Consider the following 22,417-nt stretch of genomic DNA (forward strand, 5'->3'; position numbering starts at 1 on the left):
TGAGTGTGGGAAAAGCGAAGTATAGCTGAGAGGATAAAGTGAAATAAGGGCTTTGGAGACTGCTAGGCTGACGGGTGATAGGCAGTGGAGAGTTGGCAGACCAGGACACTGGTTGGTTGGAAAGAACAGAGCCCTATGGCAGGAATGACAGGGGCAGAGTGCTGCTGAGTGAGGATTTGCTGGAAAGGCCTGAGGAGAAGTGTGCAGATGAGAGAAGTTGAATGGGGTTGGGTGGTTACAGCCACTAGTGCAGAGCTCAGAGATGGAAGCAATGCTGGAGTGGTGGCTGGGGTTTAATGGCACAGGGCCCTGGTGGAAGCTGTGCTGGCCGGGGTGGGTGCCGCAGGTGGACAGGGGTACAGGGCACAGCTGTGAGGATACTGGGAGCAGGGTGCTGCAGGGGGCTAGGAGAAGAGCCATGGGAGTCCTGGGGTCAGGGTGCTAAGGACATGGAGCAGAGCTGTGGGGAGGCTAAGCGCATTGAACAGAGCCGTGGGGAAGGGCTGGGGACTATGGGCATAGGGCAGAGCTGTGGGGGTGCTTGAGGCAGGGCGCTGCAGGGGACTAGGGGCATAGGGCAGAGCGGTGGGAGCGCTTGGGGCAGGGCGCGGCAGGGGACTAGGAGCTTGGGGCAGAGCCGTGGGGGTGCTTGGGGCAGGGCGCGGCAGGGGATGAGCAGCATCGGGTAGAGCCACGGGTGGTTGTGGCTGGGTCACGAGGCAGAGCCCAGGCGGAGCAAAGGGCGGGAAGGCCGCGGCGTTGAGCGCTAGCTGGGGGAGTGGTTTCGCGGAGCAGCGCGGCCCGGCGGGGCCATTTGCAGAAGGCCCTTGCCAGGGAGCTTTTGTCTCTTTCACTCTCGCGGGTGGCTCGCAGGCGGAAGGGGAGACGAGGAAAGCGCGAGCGCCGGGGTCAGAGTGGGAGGAGTCAATAAGGGCGCTATCCAATGAGCTAGGGGCTTGGACCGAGCGCCAGCCTTCGAGCATGCGCAGTAGCTGCGCGGGACGTACGGAAAAGTAGCGGGGTTCGGACAGGAAAGAGAAAAATTCTGAGACACGTACGTAGCGCGCGCACCCTTCCCGCCGCGTGCGCTCCCACGCGCGGCCGCCTTCTGCCCGCGTGAGGGGAACCCTTGGGGGGCAAGGCCTGCAGTGACCCCCTGCACTGTGGGGTATCGCCAGCGCCCTGCCCTCTGCCTATTGCGTGGTCTGCAGTAACTGCAGCACCGTGAGTTAACGCCAGTGCCCTGCCCACTGCATGCTCGCAGTGATTGCAGCACCGTGGGTTATTCCAAGGGCGACTGTATCTCCTTGTCCCAAATACGGACTAGGGAGATATGGGGGGAGGGGCAGCTCCTTCTGGCTCCACCAAGCTGCAGGGAGCAGGGATGGAGGCCATAGCTGCCAGCCCTCCCCTGGAGCTCCGAGGAAGTGGCAGTCCCCAGCCCTCCCCTAGATCTTGGGGAAGCAGCAGCCCCCAGCACTCCCCAGGAGCCCGGGGAACCGGCAGGGATGCAGCAGCCATCCACACTCCCCTGAGGGTCAGGGGGTGATCTTCTGTTCTAGGTCCAGTAACTGGGTCAGTGCAGCTGCTGGAGGAAAAGGTCAGTGGTGGGAGGACCCAAACACAGTTAGTCCCTTTTAAAAAAATGAGTACTGATGCCTTTTTGGTGTCCCAAATACAGGACGGATGGTCACCTTAATTATTCCTGGTGCCCTCTCCTCTGCCTAGTGCATGGCCTGCAGTAACTGCAGCACCATGCTATCATCCATGCATCCTCCCCCTGCCCACTGCATGGCTCGCAGTACTAACTGCCTCAGTTTCCAGCCTGGGTTTCCCTCAGTGCTTTGCTAGCTACCTGGTGCTTGTCCTTCAGTCATTGTGCCTGGTGCCTAGTTTGTTTTCTCCACAGTGCACTTTCTCCTGCCCAGTGTGTGGCTTTAAGTGACTGAACCCTTTGCTGGGTATGTGTTGGTATAAATGCATATACTTTATGTGCAGTTTGTGTGTGGCCCCAGTTGGTATGCACTGTCAGGGCTTGAGAAAGTTCCAGAGAAGTAGTAATTAGGACACTTTCCCTGGCCAGTGTGAGTGTCTAACATGTCAAGTTCTTCTGGTGCAGAAAACCTTCCAAATATGACTTTGTGCATTATTGTCTTGCCTTTCTCTGCAGCCAGATAACTTCGTAGGTAGCAGCAACAAACTAACAAGGCTCATGTCTATTGCACTGTGACTATTCAGGACACCAAAATGGATCATAATCGTGATTAGTCATGCTCATTTCTCTGGAAAACCAAATAGCAGCACATTGAGAGAAGGACTTCAAAATGTCTGAGTGAAAGAAGTGTTGAAGAGAGAGGGTAGGTTAAGCCAAGGATGTTGGTTTCCAACAGTCAAGAAGTAATCATAGGAGGTAGGAAGGAAGTGACTCCTTCTCTCTTTGTTGGGATATGTAGGGAGGAGAGTCTTCCAGTTTTTCAAATAAATAGCAGCTAGAGTCTGATACAAAGGATAGAAGTCTTCTGCGTGTTGGTGGGAGTTGCCATGTGATTTTTGCCAGCTCTGGCTGTCTACATAGGACATTGACTCTAATTTTTTTTTTTTAATTCTCTTGTTTGCCTGTCTGGCAACTATAGATACCTGGATATTTTTTTTCTCAAATCCTTAATGGTGTGAATAAGAAAGAGAGGTTATGCTTTATGAAGGAGGTATTTTTTCACTTAGGAAACATCTATACATGTTTAACCTCTCTAGTCTGGCACACTATTGTGTGGCAACATCTGTGGTCCATTGTAATTTTAGTTAGTTGGATATCCACTTATCATGGGTGTAGCCAAGTTTTCTACGGTCCCATAAAGTGTGTTTATAGCTTCCAGTTCTTGCTCTCTGTTTTGTGTGCTGTTGTTTAGCTCTAATTTACCCCCTAAATGTCTTCTAAGAACATAGTAAGCATCAGTGTTGGTAGTGCTGCTAGACAATATTTACCTCCTGTGGTTAGACAAATTCTCTGGTCAGGTCTGGAAGGAGCTAGTTTAGTGAGGTTCAACCTGTGCTTCAGTGGGGAGCCACTCTGTAAAACTGATCCACTGAAGGTTGATTTAGCAGGTCTAGTGAAGAGCTGCTAAATTGGTTACAGATCACTCTGCAGTTGATCTCTGTACTCCCTCTTTCCCCCCGCCCCGCCGCAAGAGAAAGTTGATGTAGGAGTTTCTCCCATCGACTACTTGTGGTGTAGACCCTGTGGTAATGTTATTCACGTAGCTGGTGTTGCATACCTTTGGTCCATTTTCTGCAATAGTGTAAACATAGGCTACAAGCTTACAAGGGGAAGGAAAGGCTCAGATCAGCTATTGATTCACATATTCAGCAGTACAGCAGGTGGAAAATAAACAGACTCGTACATGGTGAGTAATATGAAGATCTGTACCTAATCCATTTCTAGAGTTAAATTAAAATCTGCTGTTCGGAAGTCATTGCTCTTTTTCTGATTTAGGGGAGATGCTTTCTGTGATTAGCTCCTCCTGCTTTTATAATCAAGGTTAGTTCAGGGGTGTGTGAAATGATTCCTTAAATTTGGTTCAGCCTATGAAGTCATACTTGTGTATTTGTTTTTATTTGCAAAATTACAATGAATATATGTAATCATTCACAGGGAAGTTCAAAACCAGGTACCAAAGCTTGAAGATATGTTTAAGCAATTAATATTTGATATTGATTTGCGACTAAACAATACTGCAGATTGTTAGGTTGTGTTTTAAAAAAAAAAGTGTCAGCAACTAAACCGTGGTTGAACTTAAAACAGAAACAAATATGCTAGAGCTCTATAATCTGCACTTTCAGTATACTGTTTAAAAAAGACCAGGGAAATTAATGTTTTCAAGTCAGTTATAAAGTTTTCTTTTAGACATATAAACGTATTTTGTTTAGTCAATGTTAGTCGTCTTACTTTTCTTCTTTCCCTTCTCGCTTCCCAACTTTAAAATCTGTTTACAAAAATACAAGCTTTCTTGCAGCCTCAGTGAAGTCGGAATTAATCATGTAATTTTACTCTATCAATACGTGAATTGCATAGTTGCATAATTAATATTAGAACAGTAATTCAGTCTGTAGATTTATTACTATCTAGCATGCACTTGAGCTGCAATGCTCTTTTATTATAGGACATGGGTAACAGGGAAGTCTTTAACTCAATTACCATTTATCATTCAGAATGGAGAACATAGCTACAAGAAAATCATTTATAGAAAACAAGGGTTTATTTGTGTGTTTCTTTTCTAACATGTGTTTTCAGGAACAAGTGTAAACAATGGACGATGAATTCACAATTTCTATCACCTCTCCATACGTCACTGAAAGCTTAGAGATGGCTATGGAAGTGGAAAAGGAGAACTCCAAACTCCCTTGCTTTTCCTGTGCTTTAGACAACAGAGATGGAGGGAGACACTTTTCTGTAGAGTCTTATCTAGCAAGTGGGTCTCTTAAGAGGTATGCTTATACTGCATTTAGAGTACTTGTGGAATATTTCAGGCCTGGTCTACACTAAGGATCAAAGTCAATCCCAGATATGCAATTCTAGCAATGTCATTAACATAGCTAGAATTGAAGTATCAGGATTGACTTTGTTCCTTGGTGTAGATGAGGGATTTTCGGGCTTGTGCTGATGTCCCTTACTCCGCACATCAATGTGGAGTACCAAGATCAACGGTCAAGCCTAAAGAGAGAGATTTTGCCACGTCTTCACACATACGACAAAATCAATCCCCAGAATATTGATCATGGCCCATTGACCGCTCTCCCTCCTCCCTTCCCCCAAGTATAAATATACCCTCAGTTGTATCTTTCAGCAGCTGCTTGGTGCTTTGGGGATCTTGCCAATGTCTTTACATTTGTTTTCTTGAGCCATTCATGTCCCTCATACAAACCTGCCACTAATACCAGAGAAGAAGAGTGGTTTTATGATTAAAATACTCAGGAGCTCTGGATTCAATTCTTAGCTCTACTGCAGACTTCTGGTGTGACCTTTTGTCAAGTTGTGTCATCTTTATCTGCTCATCTATTCTTGATTTGTAAAATGCAGATGATTATTTTGTTGTTCGCCTTGTCTAGAGAAACTTAAATTCCTAGGAACACAGATGGAGATATTCAGTACCTAGAACAACTGGGCTTAATCTCAGCTAGACCATTTGGCATGACTACAATACAACTAATAATACCATCCTAGGGAGTGATAGGCTCACATCTCATAAATAAATAGTGTTTTGGTCCTTACCTAGAAGTGCATAGGTATTAAAAGAAGTATCTCCAGTGACTCTGAAGGTGCTGCTGTTCTCTCTGAATACTGAATCTATAGCCAAACACAGTGCCAGGGGAACAATAAGTTAAGCACCGCACTGAAGAAAAGCCATTCTTTTGTCCAGTGTGTTCTTTACAGCTAAACTAGCAATGTTATGTGTTGCTTTTCTTTAAACTATGTGCAGTAATGCTGCAGAATTGACTATGGCTGAGGTAATCCCTGAATTCTGTAGAATACGGGAGTATTAAGCAAAAATGATTTTCTTGGTTTCATAAATTATTTTACATGACTGTGATGATTTCAGCTGTTTAAGGTTATGTTCTGAATCTGTGTCCAAATGGTTACTTGTAAGTACTAGTAAGACCACATAGAAGGATAAATGCTTGTTCTAGAGATAGTTATTAGACATGCCAGACCATTCAGGGGGATAAGCATTTAATCTGTGACAAACATTGCAGGAGAGAATGTTAGGTAAGGTAGCATTATCCTTCGCCATATTAAAAACAAGCTGCATATCATGCCTCAAGCAGGACCTGCTGTAAGGGTGAAAGATGCTTTTGAACAGCAGGTTAGTTTTTCTTTGTTTCTAAAATATATTGTAGTTTATGACAGAGAGAGGATTTTTATGCTGTTGGAGCTAGGAGTTGCCATATTTTATATACTAAATATTATATCCCTATAAAAGGTTTGTCTTTCCTTGGAGAGTGCTCTTGGAGCTTTCTATCTATAGCATATGTACTATGAATACATTGATAAAATAACATTGTTATGCAAGTCTTCTGTAGGTACTGAATCTTTCATAATAGTGGTTCTCAACCTGGGGTTTGGGCCCCCCCACCCGGAGGTTGCAGGCAGAGTTTCCGGGGGGTCACAACTCAGGACCAACAGAGTCACTGTGGCCCAGGATGGAAAGCTGAATCCCCCCTGCATGGGAGTGAGTAGCTGCTTGGTGGGCCTGAAGCTTTGCAGGAACCCCTGTGGTGTGGAGCCCCAGGCATTTGCCCTGCTTGTTATCATCTAATGCTGTCTCTTGCTTTTATATGCAGAAAGATAGTGACACAGGCGGGGCATAGCATTTTTATAGCATGTAGAGGTCAAGTGGAAAAAGGTTGAGATCCTCTGATCTCAGTATGTTATAGAAGAATGTGAATGGTGCTTGCTTTCTTTTTCAGGCTTTTACTGAGGCTGGATCCTTCTCCAACTGACTATGAAGAAGATACTGTGGAACTATTTGGCTTTCAGTGGGTTACTGAAATTGCATTAGTTGAGTCCTGTAGATTTCTCTTTGGTTTACTTAGGTATGATATTCTTATTTTCACCTCATCCCATTTGTGAGATTTTATTACACTCACATCTGTGTTGCTTCACAAACATGGAGAGTTTTTGTTTATGAGATTGTGAAAAAATTATATACCTTATACCTTGTGTCTAGTAAATATTGTATTTAAAGCCAATTATTTGTCAGGGTTATTTTTAGTAAAAGCCATGGACAGGTTGTGTACGATAAACAGAACTTCACATAAGCCTGTAACCTGTCTCTGCCATTCAATAAAAATATGCCTGACAAAATGGGGAGGCAGGTTCAGCACTCACGACAGGTCTGGGATCCCCCACTGCCGTGGCATTGGGAACTGTGGTACCTGCCTTCCTGCAGGATTGGGCTGCTGCAGGATACCCTGGTCCCTGGGTAGCTCAGTGCTCCTGGGAGGTCCACCACTGCATCAGGGAGCTGCAGGGTTCCCCAGATGCCAGCAAAAGCTGGACAGCTGTGGGGGATATCCACAAGTGCAAGGGCAATCAGTGAGTGGCGGGTGTTTTACTGGCGGAGTTTCTAAAATTGATAACTGTTTTACACTGGCATACTATGTATTAGAATTGTAGTGTAATGTGACTTAATTTTGAATTTCTAAGCAGCATGGTGTGTGCATCTGTTTACCATGCCAGTCTCAGAATGCGAAGAAGTATTTTAAACCGTTTTGTTTAATTCATAACGTACATAAATACTTATCTCGTTTGAGAGTACATTCCTAAACTGTATATGGTTTTGCTTTAATTAAATGGTGCTACCCATCTAATTTAAAATCTTGTTTGAAGATTATTTCTCGAAACTTTTTTGTATGTGCACATAAATAGAAGTGGATGTTATTAATCAAATACTGTAAATGTTGTATGCAGCATTTTTTCTTTATGGATTAGGAGAGTGTCAGCAATCTCTTTGGTTACAGCTGCTTGGATTAATTCAATGCAGATGTTTAATCTGGTCAGTGCAAATACACAGATCATTGATAATCCTCTTTGCTGCTGTTAATCCTCACAATGTAAAGCACATGGAGGGTGGACAGGTTTTTTTTTTTGGTAGGATTCTTCAAACATGTCATATAGCCCATCACTTTGATTACAGTGAATTCCACTGTATCTTGAGGGTATGACCATGGTCATGTTATGGAACATGTCACTAACAGGTTCTGGTCTTTGTTACATAATGGCACAGATCCTGAAGGATGGGAGAATTTTTTAATACGTTGCCTCTGCTGCTTTGATATAAGCATTAACTTCACTGTGATATTTTTCCTCCTCCAAGTAGGAAGGAAAAAAAAGATGGCAGGCTACTTTGTTAATGGTTTTGATTAGTTAACTGAATCTCTGTAGCCCTTTTTATCATTCTACCTGATTCATTCTGTGCCAAAAATTGATCCTGTTTGGTCACAAGAGCATTTTCTCTCCCTGTTACTGAGCTTCTTAACCACCCACAAAGCCCTGCTCTCTCAACTCATCTTATCTTGTTGTAGGATGGTAGGCGTGCACTAAGCATATTAATTGTCATCACTGGTGCCATTATCTAGAATCCAATTATCTCATATAGCAGTCAGGCTGGTGGAGTCACAGAGTTCTCCTGGTGAAAGTGACAAGGCTAGCTGGCCTTCTAAGGCTGCTGCTTATGGGGAAGTGTTTCTATGGAATAGAATGTAGCTTGTTGAGCAGCTGAGCCAACAAGGTATGCAGATATTCAGCTAACTCTTCACCTACAGAGGCAGTTTTGTAGGGAATGCGGCTTTAATATGTGAATGCTGTTTAGCCATTTATCTTCAGTAACAGTATTTGCTTTAAAATTGTATTTGGTATGTTTTCTGTGCACGTAAATAAAATATACAGTTGACTGTATCTGTCAAATGTGATGCAAAACTGAGTTCTTAACTGAGTTTTTGGCCATGCAACTTCCTTTTATACTTTTTAATAGGAATAGAAGGCATTAAATGCTGTTCCAGGCCCAAATCCAACCCTGGCAACTACATTTTGTTCTAAATTACCCTTGCCTGGGTCTACACTACAGCGATTTTTGAAAATAAGCTCTCCTGGAAGATCTCTTCTGAAAAAACTTCTTTCAAAAGAGCATGTCCATGCACAAAAAAAGCAGTTCAAAATAATCAATCCACTCTTTTGAAAGAGAACATCCACACAGCCCCTACTCTTTTGAAAGAACAGGCCAGCGACTGAAGAATCTGGCGCCAGGAGGACTGCTCTTCTGAAAAAAAGGGCCCACAGAGTGTCTACACAAGTTTTTTTTGAAAGAAGCTTTTGAAAGAAGGGGTTCTTTCTGATCTGGGAGTGGAAGAACACTTTTGGAAGAAGAGCTGTGTTCTTTCAGTTTCGGCTCAAAAGAGTGCATTTTGTACGTAGACGCTCTGCGTGTTCTTTTGAGAGGACTGGATTTTCCAACAGAACTTGCTAGTGTAGATGCAGTCCGTGTGCTTAGTGTTGGACATGACTGTACTCATGACTTCCTGTCTTAAAGATTTGATTAGTGGTGATTCCACATTCAACAACAAAGATTTCTTCATTTGTGGGTGAAGTGAGCCTTGTATGGACTTTGTACCTAAAGTGTAAGGCACTTGTCTTTCTGGATTAAATATACTCTCTTAATCAAAGTAATGTAGTTGTTCTTTTTGTTTTATCTGTACCAATTCCTATTTAAAATCTGTCACTGTTGACACTTGTCCAAACAATAGTTTTCATCTTTGTGATTATCATTTGTTCTCCTTCAGCATTATCCCATTGTTTTTTGTGACCTAAGGTAGTCTATGTTATAGACCTAACAGTGGCACAGCTGTACCACAGCTATGCTCTAAGGTCTCCTGGGCAAGCTGTTCAATGTCAGTGAGGGAAAGCTCTCCCCGCAGCATAATTATACCACATCCAATAACTGGCGGTAGCAGAGTTGGTAGGAGAGACTCTCCCACCAGCCTAGTATTGTCCACGCTGATGCTTTTGTCAGTGCAGTTTACGTCAGTCAGAGGTACAGGTATTCTCAACACCCCTGACCAGCAAAAGTCTAGTGGTACAGAAAGCCTGAGTCTAACTGCTTCTCCCCCATCTTCTAGGCCCACTCATTCCTTGCACTATGTTTATTTCACGAAATCAGCCAGTACTTCCATTTTTTCTGACAGTTGGATGTGGCTGAAAAATCTTATCCAGTATCTAATAGATCTCATCCATGCTACAAAATCTATCTGGCTGAAGCTCAGCCCAGATGACTGAAGTGACTTTTGTACAATGTGGGGAAAGAATGGTGGAGATTACTTTGATGTCCCCACTTAGTAGTATGTTCACTTCTTGTATAGGCTTGCAATCTGTGTTCATTGGATCCTTGCAGGATTGCTGCAGGTTTCGTTAAAGCTTTTAAAATTTGCGCTTGAGGGGAAGTATGCAGCTTTTTCTTTCATGACCTCACCATGGTTATGGATACATTTCTCGTGGCCAGATTGCTGCCATATACTCTACATGGGAGCTATACTTAAAAGCAATCTGAAAATCACAGTTAGCATGGAGTATAGTGGTATTATTATTAGTTGGCACTTCCTGTAGAGTTACATTACACCTGTGCGCTGTGATATGCAGTGGCTGTCAAATTGATTTCAAAGGGAAGTTGTTGGCTTTCACCTACAAAAAACACACATTTATTGAGCCTTGCCTACTTTACAGACAGGTCTTTCTTTACACCATACTGTGGCTGTTACTATTAATTTGAATATCTAAAATTAATAGTAGTCATCACCCCATTTTATGTAACAAGGGGGCTGACAGTTGCCATGAGGCGTCTTCTATTCCATAAGCTGTCTCCTGCTCCACTTGTACGCCAGAGTTTACAAACCTCAAAAAGACTGATATGTACATTTTACAAATGTGAATACATAAAGCATTTAGCTACACCTTGCTTATCTCTTACCCAGTCTCTTTCTTTGGCTTTCTGTTACCTGAACACTCCAATTTGCTATAAAGGCTGGTGAAGTTATCTTCTTCCACGCCTTTCATGTTTACCTTCCAAAATTCTTTCAGCAGGTTGTCCTTTTCCACATACAATTCTCCATTCTCAGAAACCCGTCTTACTCGTCCCGTTCTCATGTCTCCTTGCTCCATCACTACAAATTTCTAGCTTTAGGTATTATTTCTCCTCCTCGCTTTACACTTTTCTTCATGGTGCCTTCTGACCCATAATTGAAACCGCACTGTATCTTCCATGTGATGATCTGTCATATTCAGTGTCTTTGTAGTTTCTCTGAATGATTTGATGCCCCACCCATGCAGTTGTAAGCTTTTCTAGGCAGATTATGATTTTCATTTTATGTTTTGAAAAACATTCTGTGTATTTACAGCACTTTATGAAGCCTTTTATCTATATAATACTGTAACATTGTGTATCTCTTTAATTAGGCAACACATCCACAAACTGGAAAACCTAGTACAGACAAGTTCCTCAGACTTTGGTAAGTTTGACATATTTCCATTTATATTGGGTTAGACAGTCCTTTTATTATATTGTCTTTTTAGTCTAGCACAACAAGCCCTTGATTCCTAAATGCGGTTTCTTGATGCTGCCCTAATACAAACAATAATAATAGGTATTAGCATAGATCTGCAAGTCTTAATATCTCTGTCTACACAGTTTGAAACTCTCTCGTCTGGTGCCTTTGGGACCTGACTGGTACTGGACAAGAGAATTTTCTGGAAGATGGGAGGTCAATATTTTCTAGTATATTACCTACACTTCCACTGCTTACTGAGCTGTAGGAAGACTTTTAGGGTAAATTACAGCTAAATAACATCAGAGAACACTGAGAGCCAGGACTGGTGGCTGCAAACAAACTTTATGGAACCATGGGGAACTTGACCACACCCACCATAAGTGGTCACCCAACTAACTAAAATCATGCTGGATTATGGCATTTGCCGGATGAAAGAGTTCTGGATTAGAGAGGTTCAACTTGTATATGTTCCTGACATTTTTGCTGTGGTAGAGTAAAGCTAGTGGGAAGATACATGACTTCTGTTCCTAGTAGAAGCTCTTCCTGACTCACGTGAATAACAGCCTAGCTGTATGTTGATTGTATTGCAAACGAACTGGGAGACATTTTTGCCCCCTTGAAGACAATGGGATTTCCATCATTGACTTGAACAGGACCAGGATTTCACCTATAGTGAAGGGTTTGGTGAACCATTAATTCTTTGTATTAAAAATAGAATGTTAATTCAAGATCACAGTGATTGTTTTAGAGTATAAAGATAGTATTTTCCCTATCCTCCTGGCTTACATATAAACAAGTTGTTATATTTGCTTAGTTTAGACATTATTTATGGACTTCATTTATCCTTGCAGCAAAATTGATGAAATAGGAGCACTACAAAACCGTTAATTTGAATTAAACACTAAGGCATGTGAAGAAGTATATTTCTGAAGGATTCTTGCAGCCTTAGGCGTATTGTGAGTTTGAAGGCCTAATTACTTCAGCAAGTTGAGAACTGAAGTAATTTCTTAGAAATACACTGTCTATGGTATCCTGTTGCTACTTGTAAATGGTTATAAAGGCACCAATAAATAACTGTGCTTTTGCTTGAGATTATCATAACGGTATTAATGTAACTGCTGATCCAACCAGTGAACTGTTCTATTTGGCTATGTCTACACAGCACTCTTCCCGCTCCCTCCCCCCAGCGCCACTGCCGGCAGAGCTATGCAATATGAGCCCCTCAAGCTCATTACCATAGCCCCACGAGAGTTCAGCATCGGCAGAAGGGGTGCTGGCACTGCAGAGGCCGTGTGGACATGCTCCTGCTGGTTAAATCCCCTTCTTTCACCAGTCCCTTATGCCTCAAATGGCAACAGAGGGGGCTTTAACCGGAAGAGGCACATCCGCACGGCCTCTGCAGTACCGACACACCCTTCTGCTGATGCTGAAGTCTCGCGGGGCTATGGTAATGAGCTTTGGGAGTATGCAAATGGCACACCATTTGCATTCCTGAGAAGCTCATTTTGCATAGCTCTGCCAGCAGCAGCATTGAGGGGAGTGGTGTGTAGACCTTGCCTTATGCTTTCAGGGTTGAGCTTATCATATAGATTCCTTTATAACCATATATTTCCAAGGGCTGGTTGATTTGTCATAAGTCTCTAGTTCTGTCTGAGACTTTACCTTCAAGTTCTCAGCTAGGAAGGGATTTTATTTTGAATTTCAATTAATCTTCTATATGTTCATGTACCAAGTTACTTATTTTTTAAAGTTTAAGTACATTTGATGCTCTTTGTCTTGTTCACAACATCTAATAAAATAGCCAACAGAATAGTACAGAAGCGTTTGCAAAAATCAAATGTAGGAGCCAGATTGTCTTCTATAGATCGGGCACTGTATACTTCTGGCCAGGCTTAATCTACGTTTTTTGGCAATATTGCTGCTATTTCCAATTCCAGTGAGGCCACCTGTAACAATACCTGCTTGTGAAAAAGTCTTCATGCATCAGCTAATGCACTTCCTTCTTTTCTAGTCTTTGGTATAATAAAATGAGTTAATTCTTCTAAGAAATAAACAACAGGAGTGTTCTGTTAAAGTGCTAACCTTGACTAAGAGACATGGTTCAGGCCCTGAGATTAATGCAAGACACACACCAAAGCAAATTTTTGTAAAGTAGTCGCATGTCCTTTGATCAAAGGTATCATAAATATTATTGTTACCAGACTTAATGCTAGAAAATGGAGCAAAGTCTGAAAACAAACACTTTATTCTACTAAAAATAATTGCAAAGATGAGGGATTAAATCCTGTGTCCCAGTTGGCCGGAATGCACGTGCCAGGAGGCCACTGCCACTAAATGGAGTATTGGGAGAAAAAATAGGCCAAACTTGATTTTTTAGTCATTAACCAAATTTAGTTTGGGCCCAGTGGATGAGTTGCATGGGTATACCTGGACAACCTGTGTGGCCTTCCATTTCTCCCTCTAGCTTTGGAGTCTCACTGCAGAAATCTTGAAGATGTGACAGGCACTTGAAGGTCCCCTTTCCCCTTTAAATTTTTGTGGTTTTGATATTTTAGGTCATTTACAATACAACATTTTGTAATGGGGCTGCTCACCTCTTGAGTGCTTGCTAGCAGATGGGTTTGGTACTGCACTCTTTTCCCCTTTGCATTCCTTGCAGGCTGCCAGTTGGCAGTGGTGCATCTTCTGTGGTCTGGCCCTCCATCCAAGTTTCCAAGTTCCAAATGAGCCCCTTTTAGGGAAGTAAAGAGTCCAATAAATGAAGAGTCCTGTTGTCCTCATTGGGCCCATTAAATTCAACCCTGTGTTCAGTTTCTTGGATGACTCCTCTCTGTGTTTTGGGGTTTATGCTGCTATGGCTGGTTGGAGAACCAGTGCCTGCCAACTATACTTCGGACGAACAGCAGCAGCATCCAGCTTGATTTCAGTTCATTGCTGCATTCCTTGGCCTCCTGCTCCCTGGCCCATTTGAATTTCACTATTATATCAGGGTTCAGGGTCTTAGCTTTGGAGAGGGAAAGAGGACCTTTCTTAAGCAAACTCAGCCAGAACTAAACCCTACCTATCCCTCATGTGCCTTTGGCCAGTAAGACACTCTGTTCCTCAACCCATGCCTGGCTAGGAACTGAGCAGCTGAAAACCTGCAGCTCCTTTTATGTGAGTCCGTTGAGCTTTGATTGTCTGCTTCCAGGAGGTCTCTTTAGGTAGGCCCAGAGAAATCACTTCCATTGCCCCTTGACTGTCATTTTGCTGCTTCCTATGATGGGGTGTAGTAGAACTTTGTGCCATCCTGTCACTTGCTTTAGTTGAGTGTCATCACCTGCATAAATATAAAACTTAAAAACAAAATTACCAGTATTTAACTGCATATTGATAGTCATAGCATTGGAAGAGACCTCAGGAGGTCATCGAGTTCAACCCTCTGCTGAAAGCAGGACCGATGCCAACTCAATCATCCCAGCCAGGGCTTTGTCAAGCCAGGAGTTAAAAACTTCTAGGGATGGCAATTCCACCACTCCCTAGGTTACCTATTCTAGTGCTTCACCACCCTCCTAGTTCCGCCCCCCTCCCCCAATATCCAACCTACCTCTTCCCTGCTGCAACTAGAAGTCATTTCTCCTCATTCTGTCATCCATCACCACTGAGAACAACCTTTCCCCATCCTCTTTAAAACCCCCCTTTACATAGTTGACGGCTGCTATCCACATCCCTCCATACTCATCTGTAGAGTAAGTATTGTTTATGTTATTTCCCTTTCTCCTTTCAAGTTATATAAACACAACTGTAACATGATATATGTATATTTAACCATTCATACTAATTTTTTAAGCTTTTATTTGTAAGTTGACTTTTGTGGGAATAAAGAGGAAGACTCTCAGAAGATAGGAAATATGGAAATTTAGAGGTGGGATTGGAAGAGTAATTCAGTTATTGTCTTTTATGTATGTGCTTTTTTTTCCTGGAAGTAGCAGATTATTTCAATCATAACAAAGCATATAGATGACTTCAGTATTCCTGTTGCATTGTTTTCCCATGTAAAATAGACTAACACTTTATTCATTTTTATCTGTTCTTTATAATGATGGTAAGTAGTAATCTCCTTCTGCTTTGGTCAGTCAAAGTGTTTTCATTAATGGGGCTGCATATTTAATTTGGACAACTTTCCTGGTTTGGTCTTATGTTAATGACCAAATTTTTAATTTTACTATCCACCATTTTATTGGGCATTTGTCCTCTTTAAAGAATCTTTTGGACATGAGACATAGTATGAAGGGCTTGTTTGCACTTGAAATGCTGCAGCAGTGCTTCTGTAGGGCTTCAGTATGAACACTTCAGTATGCCAAGGGGAAGGATTGTTCTGTTGGTGTCACTAATCCTGTAGCTAGGTTAGGGGAAGAATTCTTCCATCAGTCTAGTGTTAATTGTGCTGCTGGTGGAATTGGTTTAATTATGCTGCTGAAAGATGTGGATTTTTCATGCCCTCGAGTGGTGGTGGTAAGTTAATTTTCTATTGCTGACCAAGCCTCACAGAAGCTTAGTTTGTACCCCAATTCCCTTAGAAAAAGCTTCATTTATACTTACTACCAACATTTTACTTATATATTGTGGCAGACCGCTGCCTGTAGGCTTCAGGAGCCTGTTAGAAGGCAGGTATGCTGGGTGGTGGGCTAGTGCCTTCCTGTTCCCTGAGTGAGCTGAATTAGCGCAGGCAGCTGGGGCCTCATTAGGATCCAGCCACAGCTGAGTCTAATCAGCACTCATGGTCAGCTGAGGCCCTGCACTCCCTATAAAAGGCTCCCCACCTGGTAGCAAGAAGGGAAGGTTTTGGAAGGTGCACAGCAGAGCAGGAGCAGAGGGAGGAGGTATCATGGGGAAGCAGTGGGTGAAGTGGCCTAGGGTGAGTTTGCTACATTGAGACAGGGGTGAAGGCCCTACCAGCTGCCTCTTGTCCTCTTAGGGACCCTGAACTCCCCCCCACCCTTCCCCAGAGGGGTACTTCACTGGAGCAGGTGTGGGCCTGCAAGGGGGCTGGATTTATCCTCCCCATTCTGGACTTGCCTGTGATGAGGATGGCTTGCTAAGTGGAGACACCTGCCTCTGAAAAGGTCTGGGCAGATAGGGAGTCTCTGTGAGCCTCTGAGGCATAACAGAGCACCGCCAGGAAGCACAGGGACCCATGGGGCTGATGGAAAATTGTCACGATATTTTGTAAAAAGCATCAGGCTACCAGCATAAAATGAAACTTAGTTTCCTGTTTCCTAATGCACTTATTGGTTGACTGTCTTCCTGATATTTTGTCCTAGTGCTTCAATAATTAAATAAGAAGAATGCTAAGGGACATCCTTGTCTTGCTTCTCTATGTAATAGCATTGGTTCAGTTTTTTCTTCAGGTGCATGTCATAGGATTTTTATAGATTGTTTCGATCCACTTCTGACAGTGTTCCTAAGCATGTCCATCATTTTCCTCTAACATTCTGAATAGAAATATGCAGTCTATTGAGACAAAAGTCTTTTCGCTATTGTAATTAGAATGCTTTAATGCTTCTGTAAAAGTTCTTCTTGTATTTTCTGGTGTTATTTCAGGGACTTCTTTTGTCTATAAAGCCAACTTGGTTTTGGTAAGCCAAGTCAGAAGAGTGAAGGGTGCTTAGTAACAATGGGTTTATTATGTATGTTAAACATTTTATAGAATTCAGAGGTGTATCCATCTGATCCAGGACTACACCCTGATTTTAAGGATAAAATTGCTATCCTTTTTTCTTCTTCTGTGAATTGGACTAGCTAATACTTCTCTTTCTTTATATGTCTGGACATTTAATAACTTGCAGTATATTCACTCCCAGACCTTCTAAGGTTAGGTACCTGTTAGTGTAAATTTCCCAGAAATTTCTTTCTGGTATCATGTGAAGTCTTTGTAAATGTGATCTCTGCTGTGCTGACAAAAACTTATCCCCTTTTCCACGTTCCATGCTGCTGAAATGAAGCTTTTTAAAATACATTTGTGCTTCAGTGCACACATAGCCTACCTAGGAGTTTGTCCGATAATAGTGTTTTTCCATTCACTCACTCTTTCATTGTTTACTTCTTCACAGATTCTAAAATTGTGCTTTTTGGGTTTTTAACCCAAATGTCAGGGAAAACAAAAGAAAATCATGTGAATGAGTCCCACTGTTCTTAACTATGTATAGCATTTCCTTTCTCTTCTACCTTTAGCTGGACCATGTTTTGTGATAGTTTGTATGGAGGAAAAATTGTGACATAACATTTGGTTACAGCTGAATGATATTATTTAAACAGAATTGCTCTTGAAATTTACTGTGAAATATTTTGGTTACTACATTGTATCTCTCTTATTTTAAGGATTTCTTTCAAAAGAGATGATTGACTTTCTACCTTGTTAATTTTCTGTTTTATTTTCAGGTCAGGCAGCAAACCTGCACTCTGAAGCAGCCAACATCAGACAACAGTGTATTGCATTTCTGCATTATGTGAAGGTGTTCATCTTCAGGTGAAATGACATATGCAGTTTCATTTGCTAGCTAACTTACTGTGTATGTTTAATTTTGCGTAATAATCTGTTATGCACCTTTTGAGTATATCTTCATGTGCTCTTCATTCAGGTACTTGGAATCTCACAAAACAGAGGATGATGGGCTACTCCATCCATATGAAGAACTGGAAGTCCAGCTCCCTTCAGTGCTGGTTGAGGAGCTTCATGCCTTGACCTTACGTATTGGACATCTATATGAACTCCCAAGTAGTGTCCTGGGAGCATTTACCATTCAACATCAGGCCAAGGTTTGGGTTATCTTTTTAATACATCATAAAAAGTCTAGATTTGATGCTCACAAATTGTGATGAATAACAATTAGTTGTGCACCCCAATATAACAGTCTAAAGTGGTATACTACTGTAAGATTTGTCCAGTTGTGAAGGGAAATGTTGTTTTATTTTGTTTGAAGGGGATTCTATGGTTAAAGTGCTACATAAATCATTATGATGAAAGAAAATACTTGTGGGTGAATGGTGACATTTAGATTCCTGCCATTGTCTGCTTTGGAGGAGGATTGATGAAGAGCTGGTGCTCTTTGTCTCGAGGGATGGGTGAATTACACTCAGAGCATCTCTGAAGTTTGAGGTTAAAATGGCTTTACACCCTCTCCTCTGAATGAAAAATCTATTCCTAGTTATGGTTTATTTACTATTTGAAGTGCATGCGAGAAGGGGACATGTGGAGTTGGTGCTGTTCTACCTGTTTACCTTGAACTGAGATGTTCTGGGTAGATGGATTGTGATTTAGATTAACAATTTTGTAAGCCCACTCTAAACAGAACAGCAACTGTGTCAGAGCATTCTCTTTCGCTTCAGAATGCATTACTTAATGTAGTACTTGGCAGGAGTGGGATTGCACATGGACACAGGAGTCTGCCTGTCCTCGTGATGCTTAGGATAGTATCCAGGCCTTGCTCAGGAAATATGAAATCAGAAAAGAAAAAAAAAAATCATTCTTTTATCACAGCTGTTACCTCCATCATGGCACTTACTGCATCTCCACTTGGATATCCATTGGCTCGTGCTGGAAATTCTTCATGTCCTAGGCGAGAAGATACTGCGTAAGTCCATCTGTTTGTGGCGAATATTTGTGTTCTGCAATTGTCTAACGATTTAGTTTTTTCTCCTTTCCTCTCTCCTTGATCACATAAGTTTCTGATCTGAAGTTGATCAAATTATTTTACTTTCTTTGGGTGTCACTTTCTATGTTTACTTTATTTTTTTTATTACTGTTAGAGAGAGTGACTAATATCACGAGCAGTGAGGGTAGGTTATTTTCAGGTTTTCCCCAAAACTTCAGCTAGGGCATCTCAGTATGGATGCACAGAATGCTTACTAATCCAGTCTCAATCCTGTCTTAATGAAGGTTAACAATTAAATCAAATTGAATTGTGGATTTGTGGAACTGGGATTAGACTGAGGCATTGAAATAGTTTCTCTTGAAACGTCAAATGACTGAAGCTTAATTAAAAAAAATGAACCTTTTGAATGTCACTTTCAAAAATCAAACACAGAACGCAATGATTTAATGTGAACTAGGTGGAATGAGAATCCAAGCATGACTGGTATAGATCTGAAGAGAATGGTCAAGACCATAAGAAAATTCATCAAGGTTATACTGAGGCTCTGATTTTAAAAGAGGAAACTTTCTCATCAGTTCCAAGCAACATGGTGGTACTTCATAGATTAGAATTCTTGAAGAGATTTTGTGATTGTTTTTAAAAAAAAAAAAAACAAACAAAAACAAACACATTTTTATCCACAGTCAGTGAGGAGCTATTGGAGAAGAAAGACACCATGGCCAAAAAAATGTATGAAAATACAGTGAGAAAAGGGCAAACCAATATGTATGGGTTTTTTTTTAGTGGTTGTAAAGGGCAAAGAGCAGACTGAAACTATTAAGATGTTTATGGTAGCAACTAAACTAAAAACTGAAAGGTCATGGAATGTAGCTGAGGAGACCAGCTTCAAAGCAATTCAGCTTGCTAGAGAAAAATGGTTTAAGTACAAAAGAGGGCAATAAAAGTTACATAAGGAGGATTATTTATGTATTTTTCATTTGTTTGTCAGCAAAGTTAAGCACAAAAATAATTCTAGAGTAGTATTTCTGTCCCCTTTCTATAACTGTTGTCTCACTGAATTGAAATCCACATTCATACAGAGCTTCTAAATAATGCTCCAAGGCTGGCACGAATGTTTACAACAATTGCAGTAATCTAGGCACTGAGGTATATGAGAACCAGCTGCTGTTTCAGTAATTCTTCTGCCTATATATTTATTTTTTTTTTTTGGGAGGGGTGGAGGGAGAAGAGAGTGAGGGAGGAGTGAAAGAGGCTGACAGGATATCCTGTTAAATTTCTGTTCCTAGCATTGTGTCCTAGAAAGGCAGATACAAAGGTCCAACCCTTGTGGACCCAACTCCAACCCCCACAGACCCAGACCCAAGTCCGGTGTAGCCCCAGATCACACCTCCCCCCACCCCCCAGCACGGATGGCTCAGCACGCGTGGGACTCCAACCTGCCCCCTGCTCAAGCACCTTGCCCTGGTGCACCCCTATTCAAACCCTCCCCTGCCTGGCTCAATCCCCGCATGGCTCCAGCTCAGCGCGCCCCCCCCCCCCCCCCATGCATGGGGCTCCAACGTCAACTCATGCCTGGGGCTGTGGCTCCCAACCCCTGGCGCAACCCCAGTTCAACTCCCCTGCTCAGCTCACCCCACCCCGCTGTGCTTGGGGCTCCAGGTGTCAGCTGCCACCCAAGTGCGCAGGGGCTCCATACCCCCTGGCAGCTCAACCCACCCCCTTTAAATCCCTCTTCTGCCTGGCTCAACCCCTGTCCCCAGCACACACCCCCGGCACACTCCGGGCTGTCAGCTGCCAGCATACGTGGAGCTCCACCTGTCAGCTGCTGCAGGTGCATGAGGCTCCACCCTCTCAGCTACCCCCCTACACTCTGGTTCACCCTGTTCAACCCCGCCATCCCCTCCACAGCCCCAGCTCACACTCCCCAGTACACGGTGCTCTGGCTTCAACCAGCGACCAGGGCTTCCAGCTCCCTGGGGCGTGGGGCTCCAGCTGCAGCCCCCCTACCCACCACCCCCACAGCCTCGTCTCCACCCCCCTGGCCGGACTCAACCCTCCCCCTCAAACCCCCTGGTGCCTGGGCACAACCCCTGCAAGCCCCACCTCACTGCACCTTCCCACCACCCCTGCCGCCCTAACCCACCCCAGGTTTAACCTCCATCCCAGGGCCCCAACCCAAGCCCTTCTCATCTTACGCGAAATTCAAGGTACGCAAGGGTTGTGTGCAATGCCACCCACGCGTACCTCGTGGGATTACAGTATCAGGATATTTCTGACTTACAACCAGATTGAGTTCTGACCACGTGTTCAGTACGTAACCCGTTTAAAAGTCGAGGATTGTCTGTACATAATTTTTCCATATAAGATACTTCCATATGAGAGCATTTAACATGTACATGTTGGAATAATAGTAATACCTGACTTTCTTATAGCATTACATTAACTACACCTCATAACAACCATGTGAAAAAGATATAAAGAAATGTGTAGGGGTAGGTTCTGCTACCTTTCTTCATGTTGAGTAAAATCTTACTCCACAAAGAATTCCACTGACCTTTCAGCAGAAATTGAACTTGACCTCAATGGGCCCCCTGACTAAATGAGTTGTTGATCAATTTGAGAAAGAGTGGCGGAGTTTCACCCATACCTAATATATTATATAATTGTTCAAAAAGTATTGGAGCAAGATGTATCATGATAGTTTTTCAGCAAATACAGTCACAACAAAATGCATTTTCACTTAAATTTATGAAGCTCAACTTTGATATGAGCTGCCCTCAAGCAATGAATTTCTAAACATTTAGATAATTTGCTTTTTTTTCTTTTTTAATGCCGTAACAAATTTAGACACTTCATTACTCAATTGCTTGAGAGCCAGTGCAAGTGCTTTTTAAGTTAACAATGCCTCATTATGTCACTAAGAGCAGTAGTCATGCTTGGTCACTTACCCCAGCGTTGCCTGTCCTCCGAAATATTCTTGTTTGTGTTCAGCAGTTTAGTTATGAATTTGGTATCCAAAAGAAGTACATCTTATGTAAATGGGATCCACAGAGTTTTGTAATGAACTGAGATAGATAATGTTATGTATAAGGGTGGAGAGTTAAGTGTTTATCTTTGAGAATTTTTTCCAAACTGTAGCAGAGTTAGGTATTTTGCTGCTTTTGCATAACACCAGCAATTAAGGACAGAGATATGGCAGATAATGAAAAGCAGCATGATTTACTGGTGAAGCTAAACATTCATTAGGATTTTGGCGTATTTTTAAAAAAAAAAAAAAAAGTGGCTTTGGTGAGGGGTGAAACTTGATTTTTGGGGTCCTTGGAATAGAACGTTGCTGTCTTCACAAACAAAATATACACTCAATTCTGCGAGATTTCAGTTCCACTGAGGTCAATGGGAGCTCTGCAGATGAAGGCCTTGTAAGCTAAGGCCTTATGAACTGTTCAAGGTAGTGGTACCCAGTAGCTTTTCCTTAGTTATCTATGTGACAGTCTCTGTATGTTCAATGTAGGAACATGCCAACCTTTTACACAGGCACATTTTAAAGATAGTGTTAGACCTCTCTTGCAATGCAAAATTGTTTGTAGTTAGTTCAAGTAGTAATTTGGAACACACACCAAAATATAGCATAAGAACGTCTGTACTAGGTAAGATGAATGGTCTATCTCGCCCATTGTCCTGTGTTCCAACAG

At 42.5% G+C, this 22,417-nt stretch overlaps 1 protein-coding gene across 1 annotated transcript in view; it reads left to right on the plus strand.

The window, feature by feature from the left end:
* Nucleotides 1–2,191: 2,191 nt before the first annotated feature.
* The window catches only part of MMS22L (MMS22 like, DNA repair protein), a 133,612-nt gene continuing 113,386 nt past the window's right edge, over nt 2,192–22,417 (plus strand). Inside the window, exons 1-7 of the mRNA XM_074990856.1 lie at nt 2,192–2,357; nt 4,289–4,482; nt 6,463–6,588; nt 11,000–11,052; nt 17,512–17,599; nt 17,712–17,889; nt 18,611–18,704. Coding sequence (XP_074846957.1) covers nt 4,304–4,482; nt 6,463–6,588; nt 11,000–11,052; nt 17,512–17,599; nt 17,712–17,889; nt 18,611–18,704 — 718 coding nt within the window. The 5' untranslated portion in view covers nt 2,192–2,357; nt 4,289–4,303. The remainder of the gene's footprint in view (nt 2,358–4,288; nt 4,483–6,462; nt 6,589–10,999; nt 11,053–17,511; nt 17,600–17,711; nt 17,890–18,610; nt 18,705–22,417) is intronic.

This window comes from Carettochelys insculpta, chromosome 3, assembly GCF_033958435.1.
Source record: "Carettochelys insculpta isolate YL-2023 chromosome 3, ASM3395843v1, whole genome shotgun sequence".
NCBI classification, from domain to species: Eukaryota; Metazoa; Chordata; order Testudines; family Carettochelyidae; genus Carettochelys; species Carettochelys insculpta.